At 37.8% G+C, this 16769-nt stretch overlaps 1 protein-coding gene across 1 annotated transcript; it reads left to right on the top strand.

Moving 5' to 3' along the window:
- The first annotated feature begins 1758 nt into the window (after positions 1-1758).
- LOC127441400 (ATP-dependent DNA helicase PIF1-like) lies at positions 1759-14415 on the top strand. The gene is made up of 13 exons (XM_051698783.1): positions 1759-1806; positions 2064-2563; positions 4014-4143; positions 4249-4374; positions 4795-4948; positions 7373-7487; positions 7662-7768; positions 8124-8263; positions 12545-12651; positions 12734-12821; positions 13034-13179; positions 13765-13956; positions 14197-14415. Exons 2-13 carry the CDS (start codon positions 2069-2071, stop codon positions 14248-14250), a joined length of 1854 nt encoding a protein of 617 aa, XP_051554743.1. The 5' UTR covers positions 1759-1806; positions 2064-2068; the 3' UTR covers positions 14251-14415.
- The last annotated feature ends 2354 nt before the right edge of the window (positions 14416-16769 follow it).

Below are 16769 nucleotides of genomic sequence, written 5' to 3'. Positions count from 1 at the left end.
TTAACAATAAAAAAAATTTCCGACTATTTAAAAAGTTACAATTAATTAATCAAGGACTAGTTTAAGTTAACAACACTGCATGGACCACAAGAGACTACAGATGCATATATGTGTGGATATATTACGCCTAAAAAGACTTAATAGCCCAATATTAACACTATTTTTTATTTTAATATGTTGTTTTAGTAAACTGTGAGAGACATGATGTGGGTGACTTGACTTAATGAAGTTCTTAACCACAATGAAACCGCAATACGAGCACCGTCGACTGCACAAAGGCACGTGCGATTTTGCCAGTTGTCAGGTCCCGTGCCGTGCGAAACTGCCTTATAGTTTATACTACATTGGCTACATACCTGTCTTTATGTGTTCGTCGTGCCAGCCACCTCGGTAATCGATGTTATACAGCAGTCTCTGTAGTAACATTCAAGCGTATTAGTTGACTGAGTGTGCCTCTCTGCAGGTGTGTTTGCTCAACACGGTGAAACAAACTCTGGCTACTTCTACGACATCACGGGGTGCTACAACTGCTTACAGACAGAGTGCCCATTAATTTCTGTTTCGTTATTTTTATTTATTTATTTTGTTCATTGCATCACAAATCAAATGCCATGGACTCGGCTAGACTCTGAAAAAAATCCCGAGTCCCAAAGGCTTGAGTCCGAGTCAAGTCAGAGTAAAAATGCATCCGAGTCCGTGACAAGTCCATTAAAATTGGACTGGTGACTCGGACTCGAGTACCCCAACTCTACCAGATGTACAACTAAACAAGAGGATAAGTACATCAGAGTCTCTAGTTTGAGAAATAGACGCTTCACATGTCCTCAGCTGACAGCTTCATTGAATTCTACCCGCTCAACACCAGTTTCACGTACAACAGTAAAGAGAAGACTCAGGGGTGCAGGCCTTATGGGAAGAATTACAAAGAAAAAGCCACTTTTGAAACAGAAAAACAAAAAGAAAAGGTTAGAGTGGGCAAAGAAACACAGACATTGGACAACAGATAATTGGAAAAGAGTGTTATGGATCATAACCCCATTGAGTTTTTGTGGGATCAGCTAGACTGTAAGGTGTGTGAGAAGTGCCCGACAAACATCTATGGCAAGTGCTGCAGGAAGTGTGGGGTGAAATGTCACCTGAGTATCTGGACAAACTGACAGCTGGAATGCCAAGAATCTGCAAAGCTGTCATTGCTGGAGGATTTTTTTTTTATGAGAACTCTTTGAAGTAGTTTAAGAAGTTCTGAAAAAAAAAATTCTAATTGTAATAGTAATTTTTCATATTATTAATGTCCTGACTATACATTGTGATCAGTTGAATGCCACTTTGGTGAATTAAAGTACCAATTTCTTTCTATAAGAACAAAATCTGTACATTATTCCAAACTTTTGGCCGCCGTGTATATATATAAACAAAGAATTGTTTGTTCCTCCAATCCACAGAATGCGCAAGTATATAAAATGTTCAGTTTATATCTTTCCAAGACATGTTTGGCCGAATAAACCCTATATGCAATCTTTTGTAGGATGTTTCTTAACTGAACGCCCCCGTTTCACTAAAACTGTCGTATTCGTCATAAAGCAGTTTCGTCTCATTGGTGGAACACACGTTCATAGGCGGAGCCTGATGATATACGTTTTTGAAACACAGTCGCTGATTGGACTGTCGTTTAAAGGACCCCATTCTGATTGGTCAGCATATTGTCACTTTTGTCCAATCTTTGTCGAGCGGAACTATTTGAAAATCATGGCGTGGAGATCATAATGAATGAACACCTGATGCTGTGAGTCGCTGTTCATAAGGAAGGTGAGTCGATCCAAGTTACTGAATTAAATAAAATAACAATGAAATGGACAGGTCTCAGTAGTATTTTAAGATGACTGGCTCATCTGTGCATTATTAAAATAAGAGTACACATTTTGCACCGTGCATTCTTATTTTAATAGTGCAGCAGCTGATTTAAAGCCAGATGAACCGAGTACACACCGAGATGCAGTTTGTATAAAAATCGAATCAAGTTTCATATCATACGCTTTAAACTTTCCTCCTGTCTTCTCCAAAAGGCGAAATGTTGACAAACATTGAGCCAGCCGAGCTTCAGTGCACCGTGGCCGTGGAGCGCTTGAATCCAGCAGGTCAAGCCATCAAACGCCAGCACATGCGCAAAGCCACCGTCACATTAGGGCGCAACGAGTTTCTGGAAATCTTGCTGCGCGTCCACGATGGAAAAGCTCCCCAAAGCTTCATGCTGCGTGATTTCCAGCTTTTTACTCGCTTCGCAAAGGACGGTAAATGTACAGTTAAATTCACACAGGAGAACACACAGGTTCTGATCTCCGACTGTCCGCCGGATCGTTTGAAAATGTTCCTGAAGACGCTCAGCATCAAACACCAGGCATCCCAAAGCAGCAAACCTATGAGTGACAGAGCCAAACTACGAGCTGGCCTTGCTCGAAGCTTTGAGACCATTAGTCCTCTCCAGCTGAAAGATGTGCAGAAAGCAAACGAGTTGAGAAGTAAAGTGAACGCCCCAGTCCAACTCAAAGGTCCCGCGGAGAGATCTGTCAATAAGATCTTTGGTGAAAGACAACAAGTGAAAAGACGCAGACCTGATTGTGACACAAGTCCGGTATGTTTATCTGTGCATACTATTTATTTTGCACTTCTGCCCATGGATGGAGCCCATTCTATGTGGTCATTGACAAATGAAGTTATCCGAGGAAATAAAAATGAAAGACTTTCATAGCCTTTTCACTGATTTAATGACTTGGAGAAAAGTCAAGTGGTGCAACCATAAAGTAAAGATATTAAAAATCCTTCCTTGCATCTTTTACTACATGAGTGTACACGACTTAAAAATGGAAATTCTCTCATGTACTCATCCTTATGCTATCCCAGGTGTATGGCTTTCTTTCATCTGCTCAACACAAACGAAGACTTAAAAATATATATATATATCTCAGCTCTGTAGGTCCATACAATGCAAGTAAATGGTGACCAGAACTTTGAATCTCCAAAAGCGCAAAGGCATCTTAAAAGTAATACATCTGACTTCAGAGGTTAAATCCATGTCTTCAGAAGCAATATGATAGGTGTGGGTGAGAAACAGATCAATATTTAAGTCATTTTTTACTATAAATTCTCGTCCCTGCCCAGTAGGTTGCGATATGCATGAATAATTAAAATTGTTTAAAACAAAAGAATACAAAGGAAGGCTGGTGAAAGTGGACATTTATAGTACAAAAGGACTTAAATATTGATCTGTTTCTCACCCACACCTATCATATCGCTTCTGACGACATTGATTTAACCACTGGAGTCATATGGATTACTTTTATGCTGCCTTTATGTGCTTTTGGATCTTCAAAATTTTGGTCACCATTCACTTGCATTGTATGGACCAAAAGAGCTGAAATATTCTTCTTAAAATCTTCATTTGTGTTCTGCAGAAGAAAGTAAGTCACCTGGGATGGCATGAGGGTGAGTACATGAATTTTCTTTTTTGGGTGAAAAATTCCCTTTTAATCAATAATTTGAAGGTTTTAAAATTTTATTTATTTATTGTACAAATATCAGGATTTGAGTCAAAAATACAACATTTCGCAGGGTTACACCTGACCTAAGCAAAATGTGCCTTTTTTTTAGTTTAAAGGGTCTAAAGGGGTCGGGTTTTGTTTTTTGTTTTTGTCACATGACCACAGAATGGCTACCTACTTGTTGGTTATGCCACATGACTTTGATTTGGTGTACAAGAGATTTTTAAATATTAAATCATGTTTTTTTTTTGTGTTTTTTTTTTTTTGTTTTGTTTTTTTCTGTCTCTGGACAGTTACACCAATATTATTAATATTTTTTTTTTTTACCTTAAGCTCCTGAAAAAAAATATTAAAATTACTTGAAATGTAAAAAATGTGTTCCTCATAGAGGAGTTGTATTCAAGTAACAAAAATGAGTTACGTCAATGATACAATCCATGAAGTCGAAATATTTTGGAGTGATTACTTTTGTTACAGGTTAAAGCACTCCACCCCAATAAAAAGCCGGCCTTGGTTCTGCCCTTGGCACTGAAGCTGAGTAAAGAACAGACTGCAGTTCTCAATGCAGTCTTGAGTGGCAAGAATGTGTTTTTTACAGGCAGTGCAGGTATTTAAAATGAACTCCATTCTCTGATTTTTGTCCGTTTCTCATGGTGGAATGGCATTTGTTGGTCATTTATTTTACTGTGACATTTCAAACACTTAATTTTAGGAACTGGGAAGTCCTTCTTGCTCAAGAGGATTGTAGGCTCTCTGCCTCCCAAAAGCACATATGCAACTGCAAGTACTGGTGTAGCAGCGTGTCACATAGGAGGGACCACACTGCACAATTTTGCAGGTGAGGAAACATTTACATTGTGCCCATTTGACCATCTAATATACTGTATAATGCAATGCCAGTTTCTATATGGATTTTCCTGATCTTTCATACAGAATAGTGTGTGCCACTAAAGATCAAATGGTTTCATTTATATTGTTCCTTGGAAAATGCAATTGATAGTGAATTCATTGATGTCATAGAAAATCCAGTCATGTATAATTGATGATAGCACTGAATTTTTGACATTAGATACTTTGTTTCACGCCAAATAAAACAGTAATCATGGATTACAAGCGGTTTTATTTCACCATGTACACATTACATTATCTCCAGGTCACGTTGTCTGAAGTATAATATGATCTTTGACATGTTTCTGTCTATAGAAAGGGTTTAGCTATTGTGTGTGAGCTTGAGTCATTTTTGTCTGTCTCTTGTTAGGTATTGGTTCTGGCTCTGCTTCTCTTGAACAGTGTCTTGAGCTTGCTCAACGTCCTGGGGTGCTGCAGCACTGGACATCCTGCAAACACCTCATTATCGATGAGATCTCAATGGTGGAAGCAGAGTTCTTTGACAAACTGGAAGCCATAGCCAGGTAAAGGACAAGAGTTGTAAAATTTTACGTGATAGACAAAAAAGGATAATAGAATTCAGTTTGCAATATTGGTTTATTTCAGTGCACTCAATTTTCCACATGGATAAAATTCAATTATAAGAAAATTATCACCTAATGTGGTGATAAGTGCCATGAATATATATTTTTTTTTTTGTTGTTGTTTTTGTTTTTTGTATCCCTTCAGTAATTTCATTTAACCTGATTAGTTGCGTCTGCATTTGTCACTCAGGATTTTCTCCTAATGGTCACCAGATGGCAAATGAATGTGGTTGAATCTGATTTGGATCAAAACCGAATCACCAAATGAAACCGTCCAATCGATTCTCTTTAAACATGAAATAATGGTGTCACACATCTCAGTGTGGTGCCCTTTGAAACAACAGAGTGGAAAATGTCCACCTGTTGTGTAAATGACACTTAAATATTCAAGGGATAGTTCATCCAAAAAAAAAAAATCTCATTCATGCCATCCCAGATGTGTATGATTTTCTTTCTTCTGCAGAACACAAATTAAAATAAATTATTAAAATAATATTTCAGCTCTGCAAGTCCTCACAATGCAACTATATGGGTAACAAAATTTTGAAGCTCAAAGCACAGTCAGCATAAAAGTAATCCACAAGACTCCAGTGGATAAATCCATGTCTTCTGAAGTGTGATAAGTGTGGGTGAGAAACAGATCAATACTGAAGTCCTTTACTATCAATCTCCTTTTGTTTTTGGTGGCTTGCATTCTTCATGCATATTGCTGCCACCTTGGCAGGGAGGAGAATTTATAGTAAAAAAGGACATAAATATTGATTTGTTTTTCACCCACACCTATTTTATCACTTCTGAAGACATGGATTAAAACACGGGAGTCTTATGGATTACTTTTATGCTGCCTTTATATGATTTTTGGAGCTTTAAAGTTTTAGTACTGAAATATTCTTATAAAAATCTTCATTTGTATTCTGCCGAAAAAGTCATGTACATCTGAGATGGCATGAGGGATGAGTAAATGATGAGAGAATTTTCATTTTTGGGTGAACTATCCCTTTAAAGGGATCTACTTACCCTCTTGTTGCTTCCAAGCTGTGTACCTTTCTGTCTTCCACGGAACACAAAAGGGGATGTTAAGCAGAATGACAGCCTCAGTCACCATTCACTTTCATTGTATGGGGAAAAAGATGCAATGAAAGTGAATGGTAACTGAGGCTTTACATTTTGAATTGCATCTCATTTTGTTTTCCACAGAAGAGAGTTGGGAGGGTTTCTTTTGAAATGTATTCCACTACAGATTACAGAATACATGCTGTAAAATGTAATTTGTAACGTATTCCGTTAGATTACTCAAGGTCAGTAACGTATTCTAAATACTTTGGATTACTTCTTCAGCACTGGTAGATTTTTTCACTTGTTTTGACTATAAAAACTCTGCCAGTACAGTAAGACAAAATACACATGTTAAAAATACATTCTCTGAAAAACATAAATATCTTATGCAGTGTTGTTTCTAAAACAAGATAAATCTAATTGATCTTAAGGATTTTTAGATATTTTTTACAGGAAAACAATACAAAAATCATTATCAAGAATATGATTTTTGCCCTAATATCAAAGGTCTTACTAGAAAAAAAGAAATTCAACGTGAATTTTCTTGATTAAAAAAAAAAAAAATCTGATTGTGCATGTAAAATGGCTAGAAATGGAGTTAATTACCAGAGGTTCGGGAGAACTTACCAGCTTCCTGTGACAACTCTGCTGACATCTCACCTCCACCTATTCTCTAGATTCATTATCTAAATAAGTAAAGTCCGGGGGTGGTGATCTGGACTCGAGTCTCGAGCTCCAAGCCCTCCAGTATACGGACAGCAAGCCAAATACGTTTACTGCTTCAATACAAGATTACATTAACATACGAACTACTGAAATAGCATTTTAGCTTAGCGTAAAGCTGACAATTTACACAAGATTTATTTCTATTTCTTCTGCTCCAAACTTACTCCAAACATATGAATGTAACACATCATAAGAAAGTGTTTCACCTCTGTTCAAATGCACTTTGGATCACATCATTTATATGTATAAATGTTTTCCATCTGAAAGGACTAAATATTAAATGAAACAAATGACAATAAAATACAAAGTAATCTCTTCAGTAATCAAAATACTTTTTGACTGTAACTGTATTATAATTACTAATGATTTAAATTGTAACTGTAGTGGAATACAGTTACTTATATTTTGTGTTTTAAATACGTAATCCTGTTACATGTATTTAATTACTCCCCGACCCTGCATACACTTTTGGAACAACATGAGGGTGAGTAAATAAAAAAAAAAAAAAATATTGGGGTTACGGTCCCTTTAAGCCAGTGTAGCATTAGAAAAGTGTGATCTGTAACTTTTTATTGTCTCAAGATCCATCAGAAGATCCACTGAGCCATTTGGTGGGATTCAGCTGATAGTGTGTGGAGACTTTCTTCAGCTTCCTCCAGTCACAAAAGGAAAGAACAAGCCTAACTTTTGCTTCCAGGTATGACTGTAACTGGCACAGCTCATGCTTGTCCACTGCAACCATGATAAAAATGGCATTATGAATAAGGTTGTTTCAAAATTAGACTTTAGTTGTAATTATTTTATGGTTAACAGTTGTGTATCCACAGTGTAGGTTTAAGTTATAAGGTCAAACATTTCATTCTTCCCACAGTCAAGAAGCTGGCGGAAATGTATCCATATGAACATGGAGCTGATGGAGGTGCGCAGACAAACGGACAAGGCCTTCATCTCTCTGCTCCAGGCTGTGAGAGTGGGCAGGTACTGTGCATTCACCAGGGCCACATCCACAGTTCAGTGCAATGAGTCACTGGCTCTGAGTCCTATTGGGATGCTATCTATGCCTGTGGTTCAGGGCATAAATAAGGATGAGTGGGTCAGATATTCCTTGACCTAGGTTTTGCTTTTTGTTCTCATGTCAGTAATTTTGAATATAGTTCAGGATGATTTCTATTATCTTTCTCACAGTTCTGGTTATTTTCAGATCACCTTTTTACATCCTCTGCAATTCAAGCTTGTAATCAGTAAAGCCCTCCAGTGAAGTTGTGAATTGACTCCAAGCATGCAGCTGGACAAATTGCTAATCACGTTGTATTGGTGACTTTCCATCCTATAGAGTCACAGAGGAAGTTACCGCACAGCTGCTGAAAAGTGCCAATCACAGCATTGAGAGAGATGGTATCCTAGCAACCAGGCTGTGCACACACAAGGATGATGTGGAGCTCACAAATGGGAGTAAACTGAAACAGTTACCAGGTTAGTCATACAAACAAATCATTTCAAACTGCAGAGGGACTTCTTTTTGGAGCTGGGGGGTTGCTTCAGGTGGTGACTGTTCTAGTGCCAAGGTCAATGTCATGCTGTGAATTGTATAGAATGAGATCTTTGGAAAACAGAAATAATTCGTCAAAATCCACCATCTGATCCTACACTGACACTATGAAGCACCAAAGTAACCATTATGTGTAGTAGGACATGTAGCATTGGCCTTACCTTTGCAGCAAGGATAATTGCTATGTTTTTGAAGAACAGCATATTTATCTCTACATACTGTAGGTTGGTAAATCTGAAAAGGTTTTTTGGCACAGATGGTCACTTTTAAAAATGTATGTTTATATAAATATTAGTGCTGTCAGCATTAACGCATGCAATTTAATTTAAAATGTATAACGTGTTAATTTTTTTCTTAATCGCGATTAAGGCATGTACTGATTTGATATTAGATTCTGACATTTTATTCAGCTCTGTGTGAGTTCTGAACAGTCGTTAGAGGACGGAACCCTTGTGACATGTCCAGTGGAGACATTACACTACAAACTACAAACAAACACACAACAGTGAGTCGGAAAGGAGGGGAAAGGACCTCTTTTAAAACAAACGTTGATGGGACTTGCGACACAACAGACGCGAAGAACTTAACTTTTAAGTCAGCAATTTACCACATAAGTATGTCAATTCTTACAAGCCTGCTGTGCAACAGACTCTCCCATGGAGAGTCTGTTGACGCTCTGCTCAAATTTAACATAATTTTAACATAAACTTTGTACCCATTGCTGTCAATCTTCTGAAGCGTCAGCTAATGATTATCAGACAATTCGGATGAATTGTTTCCATCTGCAATGCCAACATTAAAAGCAGAACAAGACATGCTTTTTATATGGAGTTCAACGCGGCGCTTTTGCCCTGAAACAAATTATGTGCATTCCATACGAAAGTGTGAAGACCACCTGATGATAATAAATATTGTAGAGGATGAGATTTTCTGCACATTGCAATGAATAGTAGTTCTATCAATCAGTCAACATCCCACTTAGACTTTGGTAAAGGTTTAATATTACTTGAATTGGTTCTATTTTATGGAATTTCTGTCTTTATACTGTGGAGTTTGGAAAATGTTAAAGCTTTGTTACATAATGTTTTGTTCTATTGTGTTCTTTCCAAAGAAGGAAATAAATGCATTTTGACAGGAAATAAGTAGATGCAAATTCAGAACGATTCTATACACAATGTCCTATTAGATTCTATTAACGATTCTATTCTGTATTTTTTTTTTTTTTAATGCATTTATAAGATTCTTTAAATACTTCCCCTATTTAAAGGCATAGATTTTTATATATATATATATTAGTTGAAGTCGGAAGTTTACGCACACCTTAGCCAAATACATTTAAACTCAGTTTTTCACAATTCCACACATTTAGTCAAACATTCCCTGTCTTGGGTCAGTTAGGATCACTACTCTATTTTAAGAATGTGAAATGTCAGAATAAAGTAGAGAGAATTGTTTATTTCAGCTTTTCTTTCTTTCATCACATTCCCAGTGGGTCAGAAGTTTACATACACCTTGTTAGTATTTGGTAGCATTACCTTTAAATTGTTTAACTTGGGTCAAACACTTTGGGTAGCCTTCGCAAGCTTCTCACAATAAGTTGCTGGAATTTTGGCCCATTCCTCCAGACAGAACTGGTGTAACTGAGTCAGGTTTGTAGGCCTCCTTGCTCACACATGCTTTTTCAGTTCTGCCCACAAATGTGCTATCGGACTGAGGTCAAGGCTTTGTGATGGCCACTCCAATACCTTGACTTTGTTGTCCTTAAGCCATTTTGCCATAACTTTGGGGGTTTGCTTGGGGTCATTGTCCATTTTGTAAGACCCATTTGCGACTGAGCTTTAACTTCCTGGCTGATGTCTTGAGATGTTGCTTCAATAAATCCACATAATTTTCCTTCCTCACGATGCCATCTATTTTGTGAAGTGCACCAGTCCCTCCTTCAGCAAATCACCCCCACAACATGATGCTGCCACCCCCATGCTTCACTGTTGGGATGGTGTTCTTCGGCTTGCAAGCCTCACTCTTTTTCCTCCAAACATAACGATGGTCATTATGGCCAAATGGTTAAATTTATGTTTCATTAGGCCAGAGGACATTTCACCAAAAAGTAAGATCTTTATCCACATGTGCACTTGGAAACTGTAGTCTGGATTTATGGCGGTTTTGGAGCAGTGGCTTCTTCCTTGCTGAGCGGCCTTTCAGGTTATGTCGATATAGGACTCGTTTTACTGTGGATATAGATACTTGTCTACCTGTTTCCTCCAACATCTTCACAAGGTCCTTTGCTGTTGTTTTGGGATTGATTTGCACTCTTCGCACCAAACTATGTTCATCTCTAGGAGACAGAATGCGTCTCCTTCCTGAGCAGTGTGATGACTGCGTGTTCCCATGGGGTTTATACTTGCCTACCATTGTTTGTACAGATGAACCTGGTACCTTCAGGTGTTTGGAAATTGCTCCCAAGGATGAACCAGACTTGTGGAGGTCCACAATTTATTTTTTTCTGAGGTCTTGGCTGATTTCTTTTGATTTTCCCATGATGTCAAGCAAAGTGGAGCTGAGTTTGAAGGTAGGCCTTAAAATACATCCACAGGTACAACTCCAATTCAGTACACCTGCTATCAGAAGCTAATTGGCTAAATGTCTAAAGGCTTGACATCATTTTATGGAATTTTCCAAGCTGCTTAAAGGCACAGTTAACTTGGTGTATGTGAACTACTGACCCACTGGAACTGTGATTATAGTCAATTAAAAGTGAAACAATCTGTCTGTAAACAATTGTTGGAAAAATTCCTCGTGTCATGCACAAAGTAGATGTCTTAAACAACTTGCCAAAACTATAGTTTGCTAAAATTAATCTGTGGAGTGGTTAAAAAATGAGTTTTAATGACTTCAACCTAAGTGTATGTAAACTTTTGTGTGTGTGTGTGTGTGTTTATATATTACACACACATCACATTGTATAGTTTCAATGTAGTTTATTCCATATTTCACAATAAAAATTCCATGATATAATTTTAAAGATTTTATTAATTTTAATGACTTTTCCAGGCCTGGGAAACACAATTTTAAAATTCCCTGATATTTCCAGGTTTTCCATAACCATGGTTAACCCTGAGTCAGTTAAATAATCCAAATATTACAGAATTAAAATTGCATCTGATGACAATATTCAGTTTCCTCAAGGCCTCATAAACAAATAAGGAAAAGCAATATCAGCTAGATGACTTCAATTTAAATGTTTTCTGCACGCCAAGTCCCCAACAAAACAGTGATATGACTTGAGTGCAGCGTGCGTCTGTGAAGGGAGTGCTTTGAGGGCATGTACTAGAGAACGACACTGCACATGTCTCCATTAAATCTCACATGTGGGGGGCCTGAGTAACTCAGCGAGTATTGACGCTGACTACCACCCCTGGAGTCGCCAGTTCGAATCCAGGGTGTGCTGAGTGATTCCAGCCAGGTCTCCTAAGCAACCAAATTGGCCCGGTTGCAAGCGGGGGTAGAGTCACATGGGGTAACCTCCTCATGGTCGCGATTTAGTGGTTCTCGCTCTCAATGAGGCACATGGTAAGTTGTGCATGGATAGCGGATGTTAGCATGAGCCTCCACATGCTGGGAGTCTCTGCGGTGTCATGCACAGCGAGCCATGTGATAAGATGCGTGGACTGAATGTCTCAGAAGTGGAGGCAACTGAGACTTGTCCTCCGCCACCCGGATTGAGGTGAGTAACAGCACCACCACGAGGACCTACTAAATCGTGGGAATTGGGCATTCCAAATTGGGGGGGAAAAGGGAATTAAAAAAATATATAGATATCACATGTAACTATTTATATATTGTACATTGTTTTGTCGAATCGCAGTTCAGTCAAGTCTTTTATATATATTTATCATTTTAAAAAGATTATTGACCAACACTAATGATTCTCAATTCAAATCCAATGTCAAGATCGATGCATATAAATCGGCACGATTAGATCGAAGCATCGAGAAAACGAGTGAATTGTTACACCCCTAAATATGCACCATACTACAGCGGAGGTTAAACTAAGGGGTAGATTACCACTGAATAATATCTGTACAGCACAAAAAGCTATCATATGGCTTTAGAATTATTGGAATACAATAAATAACCCATATGGCCTAATTTTTAAATAATGACTATTTTCATGCACTGTTCCTTAAGTTTTTTTTTATTTACAGGGCCTGTGCGAGTATTTGAGGCTGTGGACAGTGACCCTGTGCTGGTTCAGACCATTGATTCACAAAGTCCAGTTAGTCAACTGTTGCAGTTGAAAGTTGGAGCTCAGGTAGGAGGCTTTTTTTCTTCTTGGCAAACATTTGTTCTTGATCTTAACAAGAAATGCGGAAGTAAGTCTTCTATTTGTTCAGGTCATGCTCACTAAAAACCTAGATGTCCAAAAGGGTCTAGTGAATGGAGCCAGAGGAGTTGTGATCGACTTCCAGCCAGGCAGTCAAGGTAAGGCTAATTATGCAACAGTAAGCACTACCTACTTTAATTTCTATAATGCTATAATAATTCCATCAGTAAATAAATTTAAGTATGTTAATATGTGAAGTATCATTAATCTCTCAAGAATGTCCATGTCATTAGTGTGTGTGTGTGTGTGTGTGTGTGTGTGTGTGGCTGGCAGTATAACGTGTAACATTTGTGACCACCACTCCCCCCAGGTCTCCCTCGTGTGCGATTCCTCTGCGGGGCTGTTGAGGTAATGAAGAGAGAGCGCTGGATGTTTAAAGCGTCAGGGGGTCTGTACCTGAGCCGACAGCAGCTGCCACTCAAACTGGCCTGGGCCATTTCAATCCACAAGAGTCAGGTGAGAGATCTGCACTGCCATTCCATCAGGAGTCATTCTGCACAGTAAGTACACCACTGGTTCAGACCTGCATCAGCTAAAGGCACAAACTGTTATATAATTATGAAGGCTTATTAAATTGGCCCCCTTCTATCTTCACCCATTTTGGATCTCAGAGGACATGATCATGCAATTGTCAGCCGCTGCAGGAGCTATTAAAGTGTAATGATTTAGCTCAGGAACTATGTGTTCCTGTGTATCGAGGAGCAGATGCTCAGCGCTGTGGTTCTGCTCTGTGTTCTGACTCATTAACTAGTCCTCATGTTTACCCATTAGTGTTCAGACTGTGTGCCTTCTGCACTGAAGTGTCTGTATTTAATCTCATCAGTTGTTTGGTGACGGTTTGGGCCTAATTGCATGTTGCTACGTCTGTGCCAATGCTCTATTTTTGAATTCTGTCAAAGAACTTACCAAAATGGCTTATTAAATCAATTCATCATCTCATCACATTCTTAAATCTCTGCACTGCAATATCCTGAAAACACTTGTTGATTTGGTTTGCCAAATGGTTTTCATTTCCAGTATTTGCATGTTTCATGTGTTTAGGGCATGACTCTGGATTGTGTGGAGATCTCGCTGGCACGTGTGTTTGAGAGTGGTCAGGCTTACGTTGCTCTGTCACGGGCACGGAGTCTAGAGGGCATGCGTGTGATGGACTTTGATCCTCGTGTGGTGCAAGCCAACCAGGAAGTGCTGCTCTTCTATAAGAAACTGAGGAAGGAGAGGCTCCTCATGCAGGTCAGTGCCACCTTATAAAATCATTCTGTCCCTTAGATGAATGCTCTTTACCGTTTTCAAGCCGACTGGCTCGGTTTAAAAGATTAATGAAAATTATCCCAGATTGGCTCATAAAATGCCCCTAGAAAGCTCTGATTACTAGGTTTTTATTTATTTTTTGATTTATGAAGGTCCGAAATCAATAATGATTTTGGGACATTATTATTGGTATCCTATTTAATTGGTCTTTTCCTTCCCCAGTCATCTATAGAAGACTTTGTAGGACAAAGCAATAAGGAGAATGACCATTGGTGAGGATGAGACTTGAGGCTCCAGTTTTCATATGCACTGTGTGTGTGGGGGTGTTTTGGGAAGATTTGGAAGTTATTTTTAATTGAGTCATTGTGTTTTATCGAGGGGTAAATTATGATCTCGGGTTTACGTGCTTTTTCTTTCAGTTAAGCAAATTAATATTTATTTTTATACTGGCTGCTTGAACTATGTATTGTTGTAGTGTTTTTCTTTCAAATAAAATTATTTTTGTTTTATATTTTTTTAATTGGATTATGTTTTGTGGTTTTATTGTGGTTTAGTTAAAATGGTTCCCAAGGTCCTGTAACTGCATACGTTACGTCATAAGGATATTTTGTGTATTCCGGGGGGTTGTTAATAAATTTCCTGTCATTCTTTCCTCCTCCCATGTGCATAAGTTGAAAAATTAGGCATGACCCTTCTGTTCTGGAGAGGATTATAAATGCTGTTTGGGTCAAAAAAGATCTGGAAGAGTACAGTAGATATACAGCACCTCCCTTTTGATTATAAACATGAACACTGAAAGGCTTTTTCACACTGAACACAAGCTTTTATTGTAGCATTTCATGTGGAAAGAACGCCAGCTATATGTAAGCGGTGTTACTATAATTTTTACAGTAGATCTATAATAAACCCTTTATTTTGAGTGGAAAAAGCTGATAATTAGATTACTTGCATGTGAAACTCCACTCATTGTAATTACTTATTTTTGTGGAGAATTCAAAGGCATTTTGGCCAAATACAAGATTAAAATTAGTTTTTCACAATGTTTTTTTCATACTTGATGTCTCGGAGTCACTCGAGAAAGCCAGCTGAGGCCTGTGAGTGTGGGAAGAGTAGTAGAGCACTTTCCTAGCTATTTGTAGAATTGACTCTTATGTCCAAAAGGTCATCTATAAATGTGAATGCACTGAAGTTGGTCAGACAAAACTTAAGTGATCACGACTATTGTAACAGAATAATGGTCAAATATTTCAAGTTAATGTAGGAGACTGGCAGACAGTTGCAATAAATAACTTCCAGGAAATTTATTTTCTGGCAGAATGGGCAACATTTTTGAAGTGTTTTCTTTCCTCAGCAGGCATTTGCATTTTATTTTTATTTTTTTATAAATGACTGAAAGAATTGGGTTAGATCACTATATTTTTGGTAACACCAAATTACAATAAGGTTGTATTTTGTTGTTTTAGTAATTTTACTTAACTACATCAGTTAACAAACTAACAATGAACTACATTTTTACAGTATCATTCATGGTTCACATTAATTTCAACATATACAATTAATTTTAAAAACGTATGTTAACACTAGTTAATGCTTTATGAACTAACAATAAATAATTGTTTTATATATAAATTAACCTTAACCAAGATTATAAATGCTGTTAAAAAATATTGTTCATTGCTAGTTAATGATACCTAAAGCATTTACTAATATTAACAAACAAAACATTGTAATGTGTTTCCCCCTTTTCTTTTTTTTAAATGCTTTTTAATTATGCATCCGTACAGGCATATCCATTGCTTATTAGCAAGATCAAATAAAAAACCAAAACACATTTCAATGGACTCTCACAGAACTGTAGAAACAAAATGAGGAAAAAACATTTTGTCGCACTTTATAAAATGCCAAATCTTTATTGCATTCTCACAATGCTTAATTTCTCATTGTGGCTGTGCTATTAAATTTGAACCAATAGCAAAGAGTGCTGAAAATGTATTTATGCCACCCAAAAAACGTTACTACTTCTGCCATCTTATGGAACTTATGTGTAATGGAAACAAGATCTAGATAGAAGAACAGTGTGCGACCATGAGCCCACTCAAGCTTCTGATATGTTTTGTGCATGCACACAATGTGCTGTCTGCTCACTTTTCTGTCTTGTTTCAAGGGGGTCCTGCAGGGGACAAACAATGTTAAATCTATATCATAATTACGTTTATTCCAACAATAAAGTTTGCACTTCGTGTTCTTTGAAATTTAAAAATACTGAAGCTAAAATGACTAAGTACATTCAAGTGTGAAGGGTGGAGAGGGATTTGATTAACAGTTTTGAGTAAAACTGTAGTAACATACCACCATCTCTTCTTCCTCCTCACCAGCATTTTCCTCCTCTGCTGGTGGCTGCTGCTTTATAAATGATGAGGGACAAAAAATATAAAATTTTAATACTACATAACTTTTTAATGATGCATAACATATTAGTGGCCATACTGGTATTGGCCAATATTATACTATGTGTCTTTTAAATGTATCTGTTTATTTGAGAAAGGTATACCTGTAGACAGAGGTCAAAAAAGGGGCGGGAGCTCCAAATTCCAAGCAAAGATATAGGGAGCTCCTTACCTAACCCTAACCTTGCCCTATCCCTAACTGTCTGTGGAGGTGTTGCCCCCGCAACCCTGTTTTGGAGTAACCCTGCCCCATTCTGGAGAAACCACACCCTATTTTGGAGATTCAACCCCATTTGGAGATCTCCGGCCTGGTTTATTTAGGCTGATATTGGAAGTACTAATGCAGTT

The sequence above is a fragment of the Myxocyprinus asiaticus genome, chromosome 5, assembly GCF_019703515.2.
Source record: "Myxocyprinus asiaticus isolate MX2 ecotype Aquarium Trade chromosome 5, UBuf_Myxa_2, whole genome shotgun sequence".
Classification (NCBI taxonomy): Eukaryota; Metazoa; Chordata; class Actinopteri; order Cypriniformes; family Catostomidae; genus Myxocyprinus; species Myxocyprinus asiaticus.
Note: the sequence above shows the minus strand (reverse complement) of the source record. Positions and strands in the feature narration are given on the sequence as shown.

What these genes read in the sequence shown, in the direction of transcription:
- LOC127441400 (XM_051698783.1), top strand. Translation starts at nt 2,069, where the DNA reads ATGTTGACAAACATTGAGCCAGCCGAGCTTCAGTGCACCGTGGCCGTG. An exon ending in AAACTGGAAGCCATAGCCAG is followed by an intron (nt 4,949 to 7,372) that starts GTAAAGGACAAG and finishes TATTGTCTCAAG; the next exon opens with ATCCATCAGAAGATCCACTG. An exon ending in AGGAGAGGCTCCTCATGCAG is followed by an intron (nt 13,957 to 14,196) that starts GTCAGTGCCACC and finishes TTCCTTCCCCAG; the next exon opens with TCATCTATAGAAGACTTTGT.